Genomic DNA, 14,758 nt, shown 5'->3' with positions numbered 1-14,758 from the left:
GACTTTTGCCCCTAGAGTAGTTTAACAGTCATACACTTTACTCCTACTTTTAGAAATCATCATCCCTAATTTTTTGCTGTTGTTGGGAGTCAGCGTTTCCAGTGACACTCAAAAATTTTTCTACTCTTGGGAGCACCAAAAAAACAAACAAACAAACAAAAAACCCCGTTTTTGATGCAAGGGCAAGCAATCAATGATAGAGTCACTGAGTACCACCATTTTAGACAAAACCAAACAATTCCACTATGCCATGTAAAACCAAAAGGAGAACTTTAATAAGCTTTTACGGCACTGCAATTACAGGAATATTAACCCATAACATGCAATAGAAATTATGATGCCTTCTGGACATATTTGACAGATAAACCTGTCGTTACAGTTAACAGCAACATATTCTACTGAAGAAAACAAATGCAACTTAGTTCAGCTTTCAGGTTAGAAAATGTATGTTTTTACTGTAATCTCGAGTAGCATTTAGAAAGTTTAGTTTTCCTTTTCTAACCTCTAAGAGACAGTTATGATTTTTTAATGCAATCATAGTATGCAACCGCTTTCACATTGGAAATAACCACAAGGAATGACAGGTGTGGATTAATCGACTGATTGGTTTTCATTTCAATTGTTAATTTTGAGAGGGCTCCTGCAGTATTGTGTATTTCAGATGGGGAAAATCATCTGACCAGGTATAAAGAGCCTTGGCCTTAGAGCGGGGGAGGGAACATGCAGCGGCACACAGGGCAGGTGCCTGATTTCTGAAGCCAGATGGACACACACGGCTTGTGGAAATAGTGGTGGCAAGGCAGCTCAGTTGCCACCTCCCCCTTCACATATTCACTGCAACAGATGGGGCAACACATTTCCTGCCCCACTGCACTGTGATCTTCAGTGACCAGGATCTCAGGGAGAGTGTCGATGCTCTCCTTGCTCGCCGGTGGGTTGGCCACCTCCACGTCCACTGCGAGAGACTCTAGGTGCGCCAGGGCAGTTTCCATTGCCTGGGCCAGGCGTTCTTCAAGTGCCATGTAGGTGAGAAACTGAGGATCCACGTAGGAAATGGCTTCGGCCACCCCCAAGCCATCTGCAAACCCATCAAAGAGGCTCCAATCCACTTCTAGGTCTTCACTCACGCTGGAGTCATCTTCAAGATTGTTGTTTCCATCGAGCATGAACACCCCAGGCTGTAGATACTCCTGACCAGATTCATTATCCCCCTCACTGCTACTCTCATTTTCGTTGTACTGGAGCCAAGGAGCTTCTCGTTCTCTGGGGGATGCGTGTTCCTCTTCCTGAAGAGATGGTCCTCGGAGGTCTTCCAGTTCACTGCTGCTATTGCTGCCGGCGCTGGCGCCGGTACCCGGGCTGGCACTGGCGCTGGCACCAGCATTCACTCTGACCTGCTCAGAGTTGTGCTCTTCTTTCCCTGGCAGAGTCTCCCAGCTTTCACCACTGGACAACAGATTCTGCTCTCGATCTCGATACTTCTGCCGCAGAGCAGCAGTCCACTCTTTGTCACTGTCAGAGTCTTCATCACAGTATTTGTAGTAATCATCGCTGTATGTCCAGAAGTCAGGGTCAGCCATGGTTCGCCGCCGTCTTGGTACCTTTTCTGGCTTCCTTTGGTCATTCCTGGCTTCCCTCTTGTCTTCGGGGTACTTCAGCTCAGAGTAGCCACCTGAACTCTCACCTCTGGCTCTTCTTGCTAGGCCATCCGAGTGGCCTTCGGCGTTGGCTGTATCCCTCCACCTGGAAGTACTATGTGGCATATCATCATCATCATCAGTATCAAAAAATATTTTTGGTTTCACGCAGTTGGGGCTCGCCAGATTTCTGATTTTAGGCCTCACCACTGGCTCCTCTGCACTCTTGGGGGTGTTTTCCCCACCACCACAAATACTCACAGGAGCCCTGCTGGGATGTGCAGGGAAATTCTGCTCCCGTCTCTGACTCTCCCGGCTGTCACAATGGGTAGCCACCTTGCCTTCAGCAGATATCTGAGAGGCCATGCTATTTTGCTGCAGGAACTCAGCTCTGCTAACAGAGCATCTTGCTGCAGGGGCCGGGTCTAACTTGTCAAGCTCCTCTCTCACATCACGCTTAAAGCTAGAGAACTGTGGAGCCACCCCAGCCAAAGACCTGGCCCCTTTCTCTGGGTCGTAGGGCTTATCATCTTTAAACTTGCCAGTTTTCCCTCTAACTGGTGCTCGCTCAACAGGCCCAGCCCCCTCCTCCTCACTATCATCTGCCCCAAAAGAGTCAACATGTCCATAAGCCAATCCTCTTCTGCTACCTGAAGCCCTGTACTCTCTCGGTGGGTACCTGGAGTAGTCCTCATTATCAACATTCAGGCTGGCTCCAGAGCTCTCACTGTCTTCCCAAGTACGACGGGTGATGGAAAATGGTGACCGGCTCCTCTTGGTGGTTTGACTGGGGGCTGATCTGTGCATTGGGACTTCGGATGTTGTCTTTCTCTGGCTGGAAATCCTGTCCTGCTGGCTCGAGGATGGCCTGAAACTGACATAAGCATGCCTTCTTCCATACCTCCTGCCTGTATTGGACTGATACCCTCCTGCTGGCTTGGGCCATACGGGCTTGCTAGATTCCTGACCCATGGCTCTGACTTAGGAGGGTTTCCAATATAGCTGGGCCTTGAGCGGAAAGGCTCCTGCTCCCTGCACAAGCTTGGGAGATGGGAAAGTCAAATCAGTTCAGAATAAAAGAGCAGGGAGATCTATTTTCACTTCAGCAGGCAGGTAACAGAAAGGATAAGGGGCCTTTACAATTAGTTTCACTTTCTTCTAAGGCCTGAAGTAGCATTCCAGTGACTGTCAGGTGTAGACCTGGAACACATTTTTAATGTTGGCAAAATGATTACAAAGCTGGGTTGGTTGGAGAGCCAGACTTGGGGGAGAATCTGACAGAAGATGGGGGTGCCTGGATGCTAGGAAGGTGGGTGAAGTAGTGTGAAATTAGGCCAATGTGGAAGAGGAAAGATTGTTGTGGTTATCTTATGGGGTATCTGCATCTTTTCTGAGCCCTGCAGACAGACAGGAGAAATGCAAATTGGGATGGGGTGAAAAAGAGATCACCATGTGTTCATGAATGCCTAATGTGTCTGTCAGGAGGAGAGGGACAGGTGGAAGGGGGGGCAGTCATCATGCAATGAAGAGATGCATGTTTGTAGGGGGAGGGGACAGGTGTACTGGGAAGAGGCGTTAGTGTCAGACAGAAGGACACCCATTCTGGATGTGGGTAGGGAAATGACAGGTGCCAGGGTAGGGGGTGGCTTCAGAGGAGAGGGGTATGTGTAAGCATGACAGAAAGATAATGTGCATGTGTGGCTGTATATGTGCAGTGGCTGCAACTCTGTGGAGGGAGCCCATTTACATGTCTGTGGCAGGCAAGAAAGGGTTTGGTAGCACTGGACAAGGGTGGCCATGGTCTGTGAGTATTCAGCAAAATGGGAGGCAACAGTGGAGAATGTCAGTGTGAGTGAACGCATCCATGAGAGGGACAGCACAGGAGAGGGATGTGAGGGTGGCTGGTGGGTGGAATAGGGAGCCAGCAATCAGGGAAATATGTGTATTCACGAATGTGGCTAGCTGGGAGGTGATGGTGTCCCCAAAGAAGGATTTATGTGAGTGTTTGCACTGCAGGGACCAGCAAAGGAGGGCTGTCTATGCACGTATGTAGCAGATGGGGAGCAGGGCTGGGAGCATCTGTGAGGGCTGTGTGAATGAGAGTGTGTGCGTGCATATATATGTATGTATGTATGTGGCACATGAAAGAGGAGCCAGCAATCAAACGCTATCGTTATGTGTGTGGCAGGCAAGGGCTAGGGCAGCCCCAGAAGGGGTGTGTGTGGTGTGTGTGTGCTCACACAGAGGCAGAAGAAGGAGGGGGCTGCTTCTGGAGGTATGTGGCAGGCAGTGAGAAGCAGGGAAAGACACAGGAGGGTGTGACATTGTGCAAGAGTGTGTGTATGTGTGTCTGTCCACGTCCTCAAGGGGAAGAGGATGTGCCAAAACCTTGAGTATGAGGGGGGTGCAGGGAGGGGGCTGCAATGAGAGGTTTCTGTGTGTGTGTCTGTATGTATGCCTGTGTACGTGTGCGTGCATGTGCACGCGCACCATGCATGCATGTGTCTGTGTATGTCCCTGCCCACACATGCGAGACATGGGGAGGGGGAGGGGGTCACAATGTCATAAAGAGAGATGGCAAAACGTTACTGCTCACACGGCAACTCCAAACCAATGGCCAGGGAAGGGGAATAAAAGAAAGGAAAGGCAGGCAAGGGTCTAGTTTTTCCCTGGTAATAATTTGTTTCTCAGACCATTCTTTTTCCTGGGAACAATAATATATTTACCTAAAAATCTGAACAATTTGCCATTCAGGAAAAACAACTGCAAAATGGGGGAAGACAGGACATGGAGTGCTCTGTAAAGGGACCAAGGAGGGAAGAAGTAGGGGAGGGCCCGGACCCCCACTCCCCTCTCAAACAGCAATTAAAGCCATTCGAGTAGAGGCCACGCCATGCGAAGGCGGCTGGGAGATGGGGGATGACGCCCCCGAACAAGTCGGGGGATACAGGCCTCACTCTGCAGGCAGGTCCTGCGTCCACCCCACCCCTTCCCAAGGGGCGCGCCTGAAAATCTGTTCGCTAGAGGACCCCGAAGAATCCTCGTCCCCATGCCCCGCCACTTGCCCCGCCGCCCCTTCCGGATGAATTGAGGAAACAGCCTTCCACTCACCCAGGGCTGACACCCGCGCGCTCTTCTGGACGAGCGGAGCTCTAGGGGCTCTCGGCCGCCGACCGTCAGGGCCGCCGGGGCTGCTCCGGGTCTCCAGCTCCTCCCCCGCCAGACAGCAGCCGGGCAGGCGGCGACTGCGGCGGAGGAAGTGCTGGTGGCGTCGGCCGGGCCCGCCCCCTCGATGTGGCGGGGCGGCAGCTGCTCTCGACCAATCAGGCTGGGCCCGAGAGCATGATTTCATTTTAAATGATGAAATCGTCAAGGATACAGAAAAGGACAGCAAAAAATGTGACCAACAGCCAGCTTTAGCAAATGTTAAACATTTAGCCATACCCTCTTCTGTTCTGGGTTTGTTTTGTTTTGGTTTTTGTTTCCCCTTTTTAAAGATGAAGTCCACAAATTCTTCCTGATTAATTCCGATGTTCAAGTAATTACAATAATATATCATATCCTATGTTATATGGCATGGTTTGTACTAGAAGCATAAAAAAATGTGAAATTTTATCTAGAGTTGCAGGTTCGTTTTTTTTTTTAACCTGGTAATTGAAGCAATTGAACTGTTTACAGTAGAATTTGTTGCTGTTAATTTTTTTCTCTGTTAACGAAACCAACCTTTTCTATCCAAAAGAAATGATCAGTCATGAAGCGTAATACCGACTCACAATCTGGTAATCTCATTGCAGTTTAAAAATACTATAGCTATACCTTTTGGATTTGTATAATTTTACAGAATTCTGAACTCTTTTTTATTAATTGCACTTTACAATGCATCTTTAATATTTATGGAATGTAAAGACTCTCCATGTTCACAATAGCAAAGTTTTGTTCTTGGAAACAAAATGCACAATACAAGGACAGGAAACATTAGGGTAACAAATATAATAGGAATAGGATGTATGTGTAACAAACCACTAAAAAAAATAATATGTTGAACAAAGAGAAAAATTCAATCTATCAAACTGCAGAAGTGAGGTGGGAGGCAACAAGAAAGGATATTTTTTAAGACCCAAAGGGCAGGAATAAATCCAAGTATATCAGTATATAGTATGGATTAACACTAATTTAAAAAAAAAGCAGACTCTCAGAAATCCTGAGTGGCTCAGTAGTTGAATGTCTGCCTTTGGCTCAGAGCGTGATCCCGGTTCAGGGATCGAGTACCACATTGGGCTCCCTGTGAGGAGCCTGCTTCTCCCTCTGCCTAAGTCTCTGCCTCTCTCTGTGTCTCTCATGAATAAATAAATAAAATACCTAAAAAATAAAAGGCAGACTCTCATTTTAAGTATTTTGTTTTTCTTCAAATCTGATTATATGCTGTTTATATGAGTTTCACTTAAAGCAGATATAGAAATGGAAAATATATGCCAGTTAAATACCACAAGAAATGAAGGAAGGAAGGAAAGGAAGGAGTGAGGAGGGAGGAATTAAAAGAAAAAAAGAAAAGCAAGAAAGAAGACAAGAGACATGTACCAAGGTTGATATCAGAAAAATCAAGAACTCAAAGTAAAAAGGATTAAAGAGAACAAAACAGGTTCTTTCATTCATAGAGAGGATGCAGTTAGTAAACTTTCTATGCCAAGCAATGTGATTTCAAAATATATAAGGCAAATATGTTAGAAATATGAAGAGAGATCAGAAAGTTTTCAGTTATAGTGGGAGACTTAACCACACTTATTATGGTATAAATGGACCAAATAGACTACAAACTAAGGATATAGAGAGATTGAACAACACAATTAGTAAACCTAATATAATGTTTATATTTTTTGTACTCAAGAAAGGATGCGATTTTTATCAGATAATTTAAAATATTTCCAATATACAGAAGAGTATAAAATGCATGTTTGCATGTACCTGTCATACAGATTAAGCAGATTTTATTTTCTTCAGATGCTCAGATACGAGTCTATACCTTTTATCATGTAATTTATGCCTGATAATGTTTCTTGCTCTGACATGGGCTTTATTTGGAATTAACAGAGTTGCTCCAGCTTTCTTTTTATTAATGTTGGCATGTATATCTCCCTTTATCCATTTACCTTTAATCTCTCTGTGTCTTTATATTTAAGATGAGTCTCTTGTAAACAACATCTTTTGGGGGGGGTCTTTTTAAAAAATCCATTCTGATAGTCCCTGCTCTTTTAACTGATGTAGTCAAACAGTGATTCTTGATAAGTTGGATTAATATTTACCCTATTTATAACTGTTTCCTATTCATTGCCTTTGTTCCTTGTTTCTCCCTTTTTTCTGCCTTCTCTAATTTTAATTGGGCATTTTATAAGATTCCACTTTTTCCTCCCATAATTTCAATTATATTTCTTATTCTTACATTGTTTCAGTGGTTGCCCTTGAGTTTGCAATGTACATTTACAACTAATCCAATCCCATTTTCAAACGATACAACCTTACTTCATGGGTTGTGCAGGTACCTTATAACAGAGTACACCCAATTCCTCCCTCATGTCCTTTATAACATTGCTGTCATCCATTTCACTTGTCCATAAGCCATTATCATCCATTACATTGCTGCTATTTTTTAACAAATTGTTATTTGTTAGATCAGTTAAGAAAAATGCAAGATTTTGTCCTTTTATACTTTTATTTACTCCTTCTCAAATCCTCTGCCTTTTTAAAACATAGATCTAAGTTTCTGTCCTATGTCATTTTTTTTGTCCTGGAAATTTTCTTTTGACATTTCTTCAAGGCAGATCTCGGGAGTGGCATCCTAATGTTTATACCATTTTTTTAAATAAATGGTCTAGGGGTCTAGTCCACACTTATGGGGAGGGGGTACCCCAAGGTCAGAAATGCCAGGAGGTGGGGCTCACAGCAGGCAGGACACGGATCAGAGCATCTCAACCTCAACTTGAAATGCCAAGCCATTTTCCAAAGTTGTTGGACCAATTTATTGATTACTAGGAATTCTTTATATATTCCAGAGACCAGATGTCAGTTATATTTGTACAGTTGTAAACACTTTCTCCAAGTTGGTGTTTCCTTCAAATGTCAATATGAATTTATAAAAGTACTTAAAACAAACTACGGGGAAGGTTTTTTTAAAATCCTGAAGTAGATGAGACCTCTATGAGTTTGACAAAACATACAAGAGCCAAAGAAAGAAGGGGTTCAATTACATAAAAACAAAATCCTCCAGCAGGCAAAACATACAGAGATAGATAAACAATTCAAAGTAAAACACAAATGAAAACCTGGGGAAAATATGTGCTGCTAATTTCACATATATGCATATACATATATACACATACCTGTATAATGTTTGATACATTCACAAACGAAATCCTATGTGCATTTAAAAAATTATAGCCTTTTCTTCTATGTACTTGTCTCCCTCCTCTATCTATATCACTGCTCTCCATAACCTACTTCAGTAATATAGTATTCATTATTTCATGTTTTTCTTTATATGTGAATAATCAGATACAGAGACATGTATACTTATGTGTGTATGTGTGGGATATGTGCATGGGTTTTTGCTTATCCTTTTTTATTAAAATGGGATCATATATGTATTTTTGTACTTCTTGCTGTTCTTACTAAATAATACTTCCTGAAATCAACTGGTATGGCTTGAATTACTAATCTTCAATGACTGCCTAGTATTCATGTTGTGGATTTGCCATAATCTATTCAACTATCAACTATTGATAGATGATTATGATTTTCAGGGTTTGTTTTTTTTAACACTATGAGCAATGCTGCAGTGCATGTACATATCCGTCCTTAGGTGCCAGGGCTTTCATTTCCATGGAATAATGTCCCAGAGGTAGGGTTGCCAGGTCGAATGATGCATATCCTTTTAATTTTAGTAGATGGTATCAAACTGCTTCTTCCCCAAGGCTGGAGCCCTTCCAATTTCCACTGGCAATGTGTGGCCCTGCACCATGGCTAGCTTGACTGATCCTAGAGCACAGATTCCTGACCTGGGGATTTGAAACTCAAAAGGAGACACACAGATCCTGGGAAGATTGGAGCTGAGTCATGTTCAAATCAATCAAACAATTCTGAAAACTAGCCCAATATCTTTGAAATACAGCCTTATCTTCTGCCTGAGTTAGCCAGAGTTGAACTCTGTTGCTTGCAACCAGAAGGAATGTATGAACCCTGGTCACATTGAACTTGGTCACAAACTTAGCCTTAATCCCAGCTACAGAGTTAACTCTGATCCAGGCCACAGACTCCATCATCACCAGTGTTGGGAGACTGAGGGCCATTCCTGGCCCCAGATCTCCCTGATTCCTGCTTGGATTCCTGCTTGGCATCTTTCTCGTGATGCTCCTGGCTGCAAGAGGGGCAGGTGAGCCAGTGGACACATTTTAGGCAAATGCATCCAGACCCTCAAAATTAAATCCTCTTTGTAGGGACTCATGCTGATGACTTTGGAGACAGAGGGGAATTCCTTATGAAGAATAATCATAAAGTCTAAGTCAGAGATGTCTGGGGACCTCTGGGTTGCAGGGAATGATAGGTCAAAAGGGAACCTTGATCAGAATGGGGATCAGGGGTTTAGTTGTGGAGACAGACAATGAGGGCAACAAACTCTGAGCCTGGCTCAAGGTAGCAGGGATGGAACAGGGATGTGGGATGGGGACCAGATGTCCGAAGCTGGATGGGGCCAAGCTGAGTCTCATGCTAGAGCCTAGATGGGTCCCAATGAGACAGAAGATCCTGTGCCCCAGGATAACCTAAGAGTAGATGCCATCAAGAGAGGTTCAAGCAACCTGCAGTCCAGAGGCCTTCTCTATTTCTCATAACCATCTGGCACTGCCTGGACCAGCAGGATGGGCCCCTGTGCTGTCTGGCCCTCTCCCCACTGTCCTGACTTCCCACAGGCTCCAAAGCCACCTGCCTCCTCTTCCTCCTCTGGCCCTCCAATCTCTCCTGCCCTCCATCCTTTCCCCTGGCTTAACTTCACATTGCGTGCCTCCTGCCAAGTTTCAGGGATTAGGACTGTCTACTGTGGGACCTGGCTCCCTTCTCTTCTCGCCAGAGCCAACAAGCTCTTGCTAAGAGCTGGTCCCAGCCTCTCCCCCAAGGATCTCTGCCGGAAATCAGGAAGAGATTCCTGGGAGTGGGGCTGGAGGGGCAAGCCCAGAGTGTGGGGAGGAGACAACAACTCATCAAACACCTACCACCTGCCAGGTACTTTACATAGGCTCTCTTCTTTAATCTTTGTAGCTAGCTGGTAGGTAAGGTAGCAACTCTTACATTCAGGTGGGGAAGCCAGGTTTCCAACATTGGAAGGGATTTGCCCAAGGCTACCCAGCCAGAGGTAGCAGAGCTGGAATCTGAGACCAGGACCATCAATTCCAAAGCTGGCTACTTCCAGGCCTAAGACAGGAAGAATGTGGTAGCCTCCGTTCCTGACTAAAAGGGAGTCCTACCAGGTGGGGACATTTCTTGGTGGAGACCTAGAGCAGCTTACTTTATCCGTGGCTGAACTGCTTGCTGGCCCTCAGCAGCAGGAGGTGAGTAGAGGGCTAGCTGGCATGTGACACCAGCTATGCTAGAGAAGCAGAGGACAGGTTCCCCTCATTCTTCCCCCTTAAGCCTCTGCTCTGGCAGCGCTGGGCCACCCTCTCCCCATAGGGTTTCCCTTCAACCCTCCGTGCATCTGTGCTTCCATCAACAGGGAGAGAAGGGAGCCAGTTAATGATACTGGGAGATGGTGGGGCAGGGCAGAGGGGAGGGGTAGGCAGAGTTGAAAGGCCAGAACGTGGTTCACAGATCCTTTGGGCTTGATGCTGGGTGGATCCCCTTCCCTCCCTTGGCCTCCCTGTTCTCCTCTCAGCAATGGAGAGATTATATGAGATGGTGGCTGACACCCTCTGCCAGTGAATGTATGGTGGGGCCTGCCTGGGCAGGGAAGTGGTGTGACCATGTCATCAGGGAGAACTTTGCTCATGGAACATGATCGGGGAAGGGGCAAGGGCAGAAGCTAGGGTAAGCCTGGAAGATTCATCAATAGCTGGCTGGCATGGGAGTAGCTCCTTTGGGCCCAGCCTGGGATCCGAGCCTTGCCTCTGGCTACCCCATTCACAATAGAAGGGTGGAGCATAAGCAAATGAGGAGCTGAGGTGAAGGAAAATGTGTCTTTTTGAAAACAAGAACTCTAGGGGAAGCGCAGGAAGTCAAAAAAAGAACTGGAAACACTGCCAGTTACCTGGAGAAGGAGAGAAAATGGTATCTCCAAAAACAAACAAACAAACAACAACAAAACAAAAACCCAAAAACCACCCCCCCACTTTAGACTTCTGCAGAGGCATGAAGCACTGGGTGGCCTCTCAGACTGGGTGCTAGTTCCAGGCCTGACAACTCTGCTTGTCAGGAGACCTGGAGCAAGTCTTCTTTCTCTCTGGGCCTCAGCAAAATAAGAGTTTGGGCCTAAACGTCTTCCAAAGGCTCTGGCAGCTTTCATTACTACAAAAACTTCTACAAGTTGGCCCAGAGTCAAGCCCCTTGATCTTGGTATTGATGGGTAAGTGGATCGGCTATGGGAGCCAGAGTAACATAGGATCCAGTGCGAAACTCACCACAGCCCAGAGGATGGATTCACAGGTGCCCTACCCGCCTGTCCAGCATCCTCAGTTTCCACCTCTTTTGTGCCTTTCCACCCCAATTTTCACTGACCTCCTCTTCTTGCCTGGAACATACCAGACTCCCTGTTGCTTCAGCATCATCACACTCCCTGGTCACTGTAACTCATAACTCGGAATGCAGCATCCCCACCTCTTTGCTCCTTCTGATTTTAGCTGAAATGTCACCTCGTCCAGGAAATCTTTCTTCCTGGCCCCCTAGCATACTCCTACTCTGAACCACTCTGGCAGCAGCATCATGATACTCATCACAATAGTAATTACTTGTGCCGTGATTTTTTTTTTTTATCAGTCTCTCCTCTCAAATTCCTATAACCTCTGTGGGGGCAAGGTCATTGTCTGCCTTGTTCACAGCTCTACTGCTGGTGTCCAGTAGCCTGGGAAACATTCAACCAACAAATATGTTTTGAAAAAAATTCCTAGTACCTACCACATAGCCAAGATCTACTAGGGACCATGCACAAACATGCAGGGTCTCATTTGGCCTCTTATCATTCTCCCCTTTCTCATTTCTTAGAGGAGGCAAAGAAGGGGCAGAGAGGCAGTAGGAATTGTTGCACCAGAAGATTTGGTCCTGGACACGTCGGCTGGGCCATGTGGACCTGGGCCTGGCAAGCAGGTCTGCCTGCCTCATGCCTCCTATTTTGCTCACCACCACTCTTCTGAGAGGAGCAGCAGCTGTGGCCTCTCCTTGTGTTCCCATAGCAACCAGCGCTTTACCTCCCGCTCACACTGGTTCCTAATTGCCTGATTACGCATCTTCTCCCCCGCCAGCTCCGGAGCTTCTTGAGAGCAGGGTCCATGGCGCATTGCGTGCTCCAGGCTCAGTGAGTATTAGTGAAATGAACAAAAATGAATGCATGACCATCCATACACATGGTTTTTTAAAGGCTTTCATTACAAACAAGGCACCTGGCAGCCTGTAATGGCCAGGGCAGCAGGACAGAGGACTGGATGCTCCTTGGCTCACCTCCGCTGAGTGGTGTGGGGGCTGGCCCCCCTTCCCCTCTCTCCCCTGCTGCCTGGGGAAGCTCTTTAGAAAACAGGCCAGGCAGCCTTCATGGTGGCTGGTGGCAGGAGGGGGGATTCTGGAGACAGTGTGACACCCTCCCTAACGGTCTCCCGTGCATATGCACACGTGCTCCCTTACCACCTCCTTCTGAGGGAAGCCATCTCAAACGACCAGTTCTTGCTTTGAGAATTAGCAGAAGAAACTGAGTTTCCGACTCCCTTCTAATGCTCAGTTCACGATCTCACCAGTCAGCCCCTTCCCCTTGCAGTACCCACCGCAACCATCTTAATCCAGTTCACCTTCATCTCCCACCTGAGCTGCTCCAATAGCCACCTCCCCCACCCAGTCCCCTCTGCTCCCCCCCCCCCACTCTATCTTCCATGGCACAAGACAGAATGAGGGCCCCAAACAGAAATCCGCTCATGTTATTCCCAGCCAGTCTCACAAAGGGTGGGGGCAGCCCCTGGCATCATTTTCATGGCAGGATGAGAGTTTGTCTAAGCCACCAAAGCTGCCAGATAGGGGCAGAGCTACCAGTTCATTAGCTTAGTCCTTCCATGTTGCTTGCCTTGAAGGCTTGGCTCTGGATTGGGCACTGAGTTTACAATGGTGGGACCCACATGAAGTCTTACTCTGGTGAAAGGGACAGAAAAAAAACCCCAAAACTCTAGGGTGGGCTGTACTTGGTGCTATGAGGATGTTCAGAGAACCAGGGAGCGCTTTGCAGAGGAAGGGACGTCTAAGCTGGGCTTTCTCTAGAAACTTCTGGTGGCAAGCAATAGAAACCATCTCTGCATACCTGGAGGGAGAAAGGCACTTGTGGAATTTGGGACTAGGCTACCAGGAGCTTACACAATGAAGGAAAAGGCTAGAGAACCAGGTTTGGAAACAGAAGCAAAGGAAGCATTGGGCAGGGGCAGGAAGTAGGGACGGTTTGATGAGGGGACTGCCACTGAAATGGATGAAAATCATCTCCTGTATTCATATACTACCTGCTCCAGATTCAGAGTCCAAAGAGAGTATCCAGGGACCAATCTTAGTCCTATGCCTGCTCTCTGGCTAGACTGGGCTATGGAAAAGAAGGCTATGTCCCTTTGGCTTTCATCGTGGTGGGCAGACACACGGATGGACAGTTTCACCAATCTTACCCCGGTGAGGCAGACAATTCACTGAAAAGAAGCAGGAGTCTAAGAAAAGGAGAGGAATGAACAGTGCAGAGCCACAAACCAATGCATGTCTACTCATGGAAGGGAAGAGGAGGGAAGTCCGGCCAGAGGGAACCACTGGGCAAGGAGCCAAAGCCTGCTGTGCTTGAGGCAGGTGGGCAGCATTGTGTGCCTGGCTGGAGTGTAAGGCAGGGGGAGGCAAAGCCTCCAGAAGATATGACAGGAGCAGGGAGAAGATGGGCCACAGCATGCCCTGCGGAGTGGGCCAGAGGGAGCCAGCCTCTGGAGGTGGGGAGGGAGGCTGACGGGATGGTGTTTTAGGGCCTTCACTCTGGAGGGGTCAAGAATGGATCAGAGATGGAGATGGGAGGACCAGCAAGGAAGCCCAGCTAACTCTCAGTACCCAGTCATTCAACAGGAAATGCAGTCCTGGTCTTCTTTGTATGTGCCAGGCACTGTGTTATGAGAAAGAGAGCCAGAGCCAGGGGGAGAGAGAAAGAAAACTTCAGACCCAAGATCCTTAATGGGCCCTCCCATTCTCTGCTGGTAGGAGCATAGATTGGTACAATTGCTGTGTAGAACATTCTGGAAACAGGTTTCACTGTTTTAAATATGCAGAGCTTGGTACTTTGTCTTCTGGGAATTTATCCTAAAGATGTAATTTAACAAGGGACACCTGGATGGCTCAGGGCATGATCCTGGGGTCCGGAATTGAGTCCCACATCCAGCTCCCCGCAGGGAGCCTGCTTTTCCCTCTGCCTGTATCTCTGCCTCTCTCTGTGTGTCTCTCATAATAAATAAAATCTTAAAAAAATAACTATAGATAGGCATATGTACAAGGATGTCCCGACATTGTTTCTAAAGGTAAAAAACTGGAAATGACCTCAATGCCCACCAGTCGCTACCTGGTTAAATAAATGATGCCTCCTTACAGAGGCATACTCCACAAATGGTAGGGAAGGACAAGGGAGCAGAGCCCTGACCACTGTGGCAGCCTTGCTTCTGGACCTCATAGGCCCAGCAGAGAAGGGAAAAGCTTTAACTTTTAGTGACATCTGGGGTTTCTTTCATCTGTGGCACTGAGCTGGATGTGTTAATTGCTGAGAAGAATTAGAAGAGGATTATTTGAATTTCCTGAAAATGATTGAAAAAGTTATGGCTCTTTAGGAGATTTCACCCAAGAGGCAGAAAAGAAATAGATCACAGAGACTGGAGGGGGAA

At 46.8% G+C, this 14,758-nt stretch overlaps 1 protein-coding gene across 3 annotated transcripts; it reads right to left on the bottom strand.

Moving 5' to 3' along the window:
- Nucleotides 1-253: 253 nt before the first annotated feature.
- Nucleotides 254-4,883, bottom strand: PJA1 (praja ring finger ubiquitin ligase 1). Of its 3 annotated transcripts, XM_055339117.1 has the most exons (3): nt 4,749-4,883; nt 2,317-2,837; nt 254-1,752 (listed from the first exon to the last, which is right to left on the bottom strand). In XM_055339117.1, the coding sequence occupies exons 2-3, from the start codon at nt 2,607-2,609 to the stop codon at nt 702-704; spliced, it is 1,344 nt and encodes a 447-aa protein (XP_055195092.1). In that variant the 5' UTR covers nt 2,610-2,837; nt 4,749-4,883; the 3' UTR covers nt 254-701. The 3 variants fall into 3 exon arrangements, with proteins under 3 accessions (XP_055195092.1, XP_055195090.1, XP_055195091.1); XM_055339115.1 differs by having other exon boundaries at nt 254-2,837; XM_055339116.1 differs by having other exon boundaries at nt 254-2,511; nt 4,749-4,877.
- Nucleotides 4,884-14,758: the final 9,875 nt, after the last annotated feature.

The sequence above is a fragment of the Nyctereutes procyonoides genome, unplaced genomic scaffold (genome assembly GCF_905146905.1).
Source record: "Nyctereutes procyonoides isolate TBG_1078 unplaced genomic scaffold, NYPRO_anot_genome, whole genome shotgun sequence".
Lineage (NCBI taxonomy): Eukaryota > Metazoa > Chordata > Mammalia > Carnivora > Canidae > Nyctereutes > Nyctereutes procyonoides.
Note: the sequence above shows the minus strand (reverse complement) of the source record. Positions and strands in the feature narration are given on the sequence as shown.

What these genes read in the sequence shown, in the direction of transcription:
- PJA1 (XM_055339115.1), bottom strand. Translation starts at nt 2,609, where the DNA reads ATGGGTCAGGAATCTAGCAAGCCCGTATGGCCCAAGCCAGCAGGAGGG.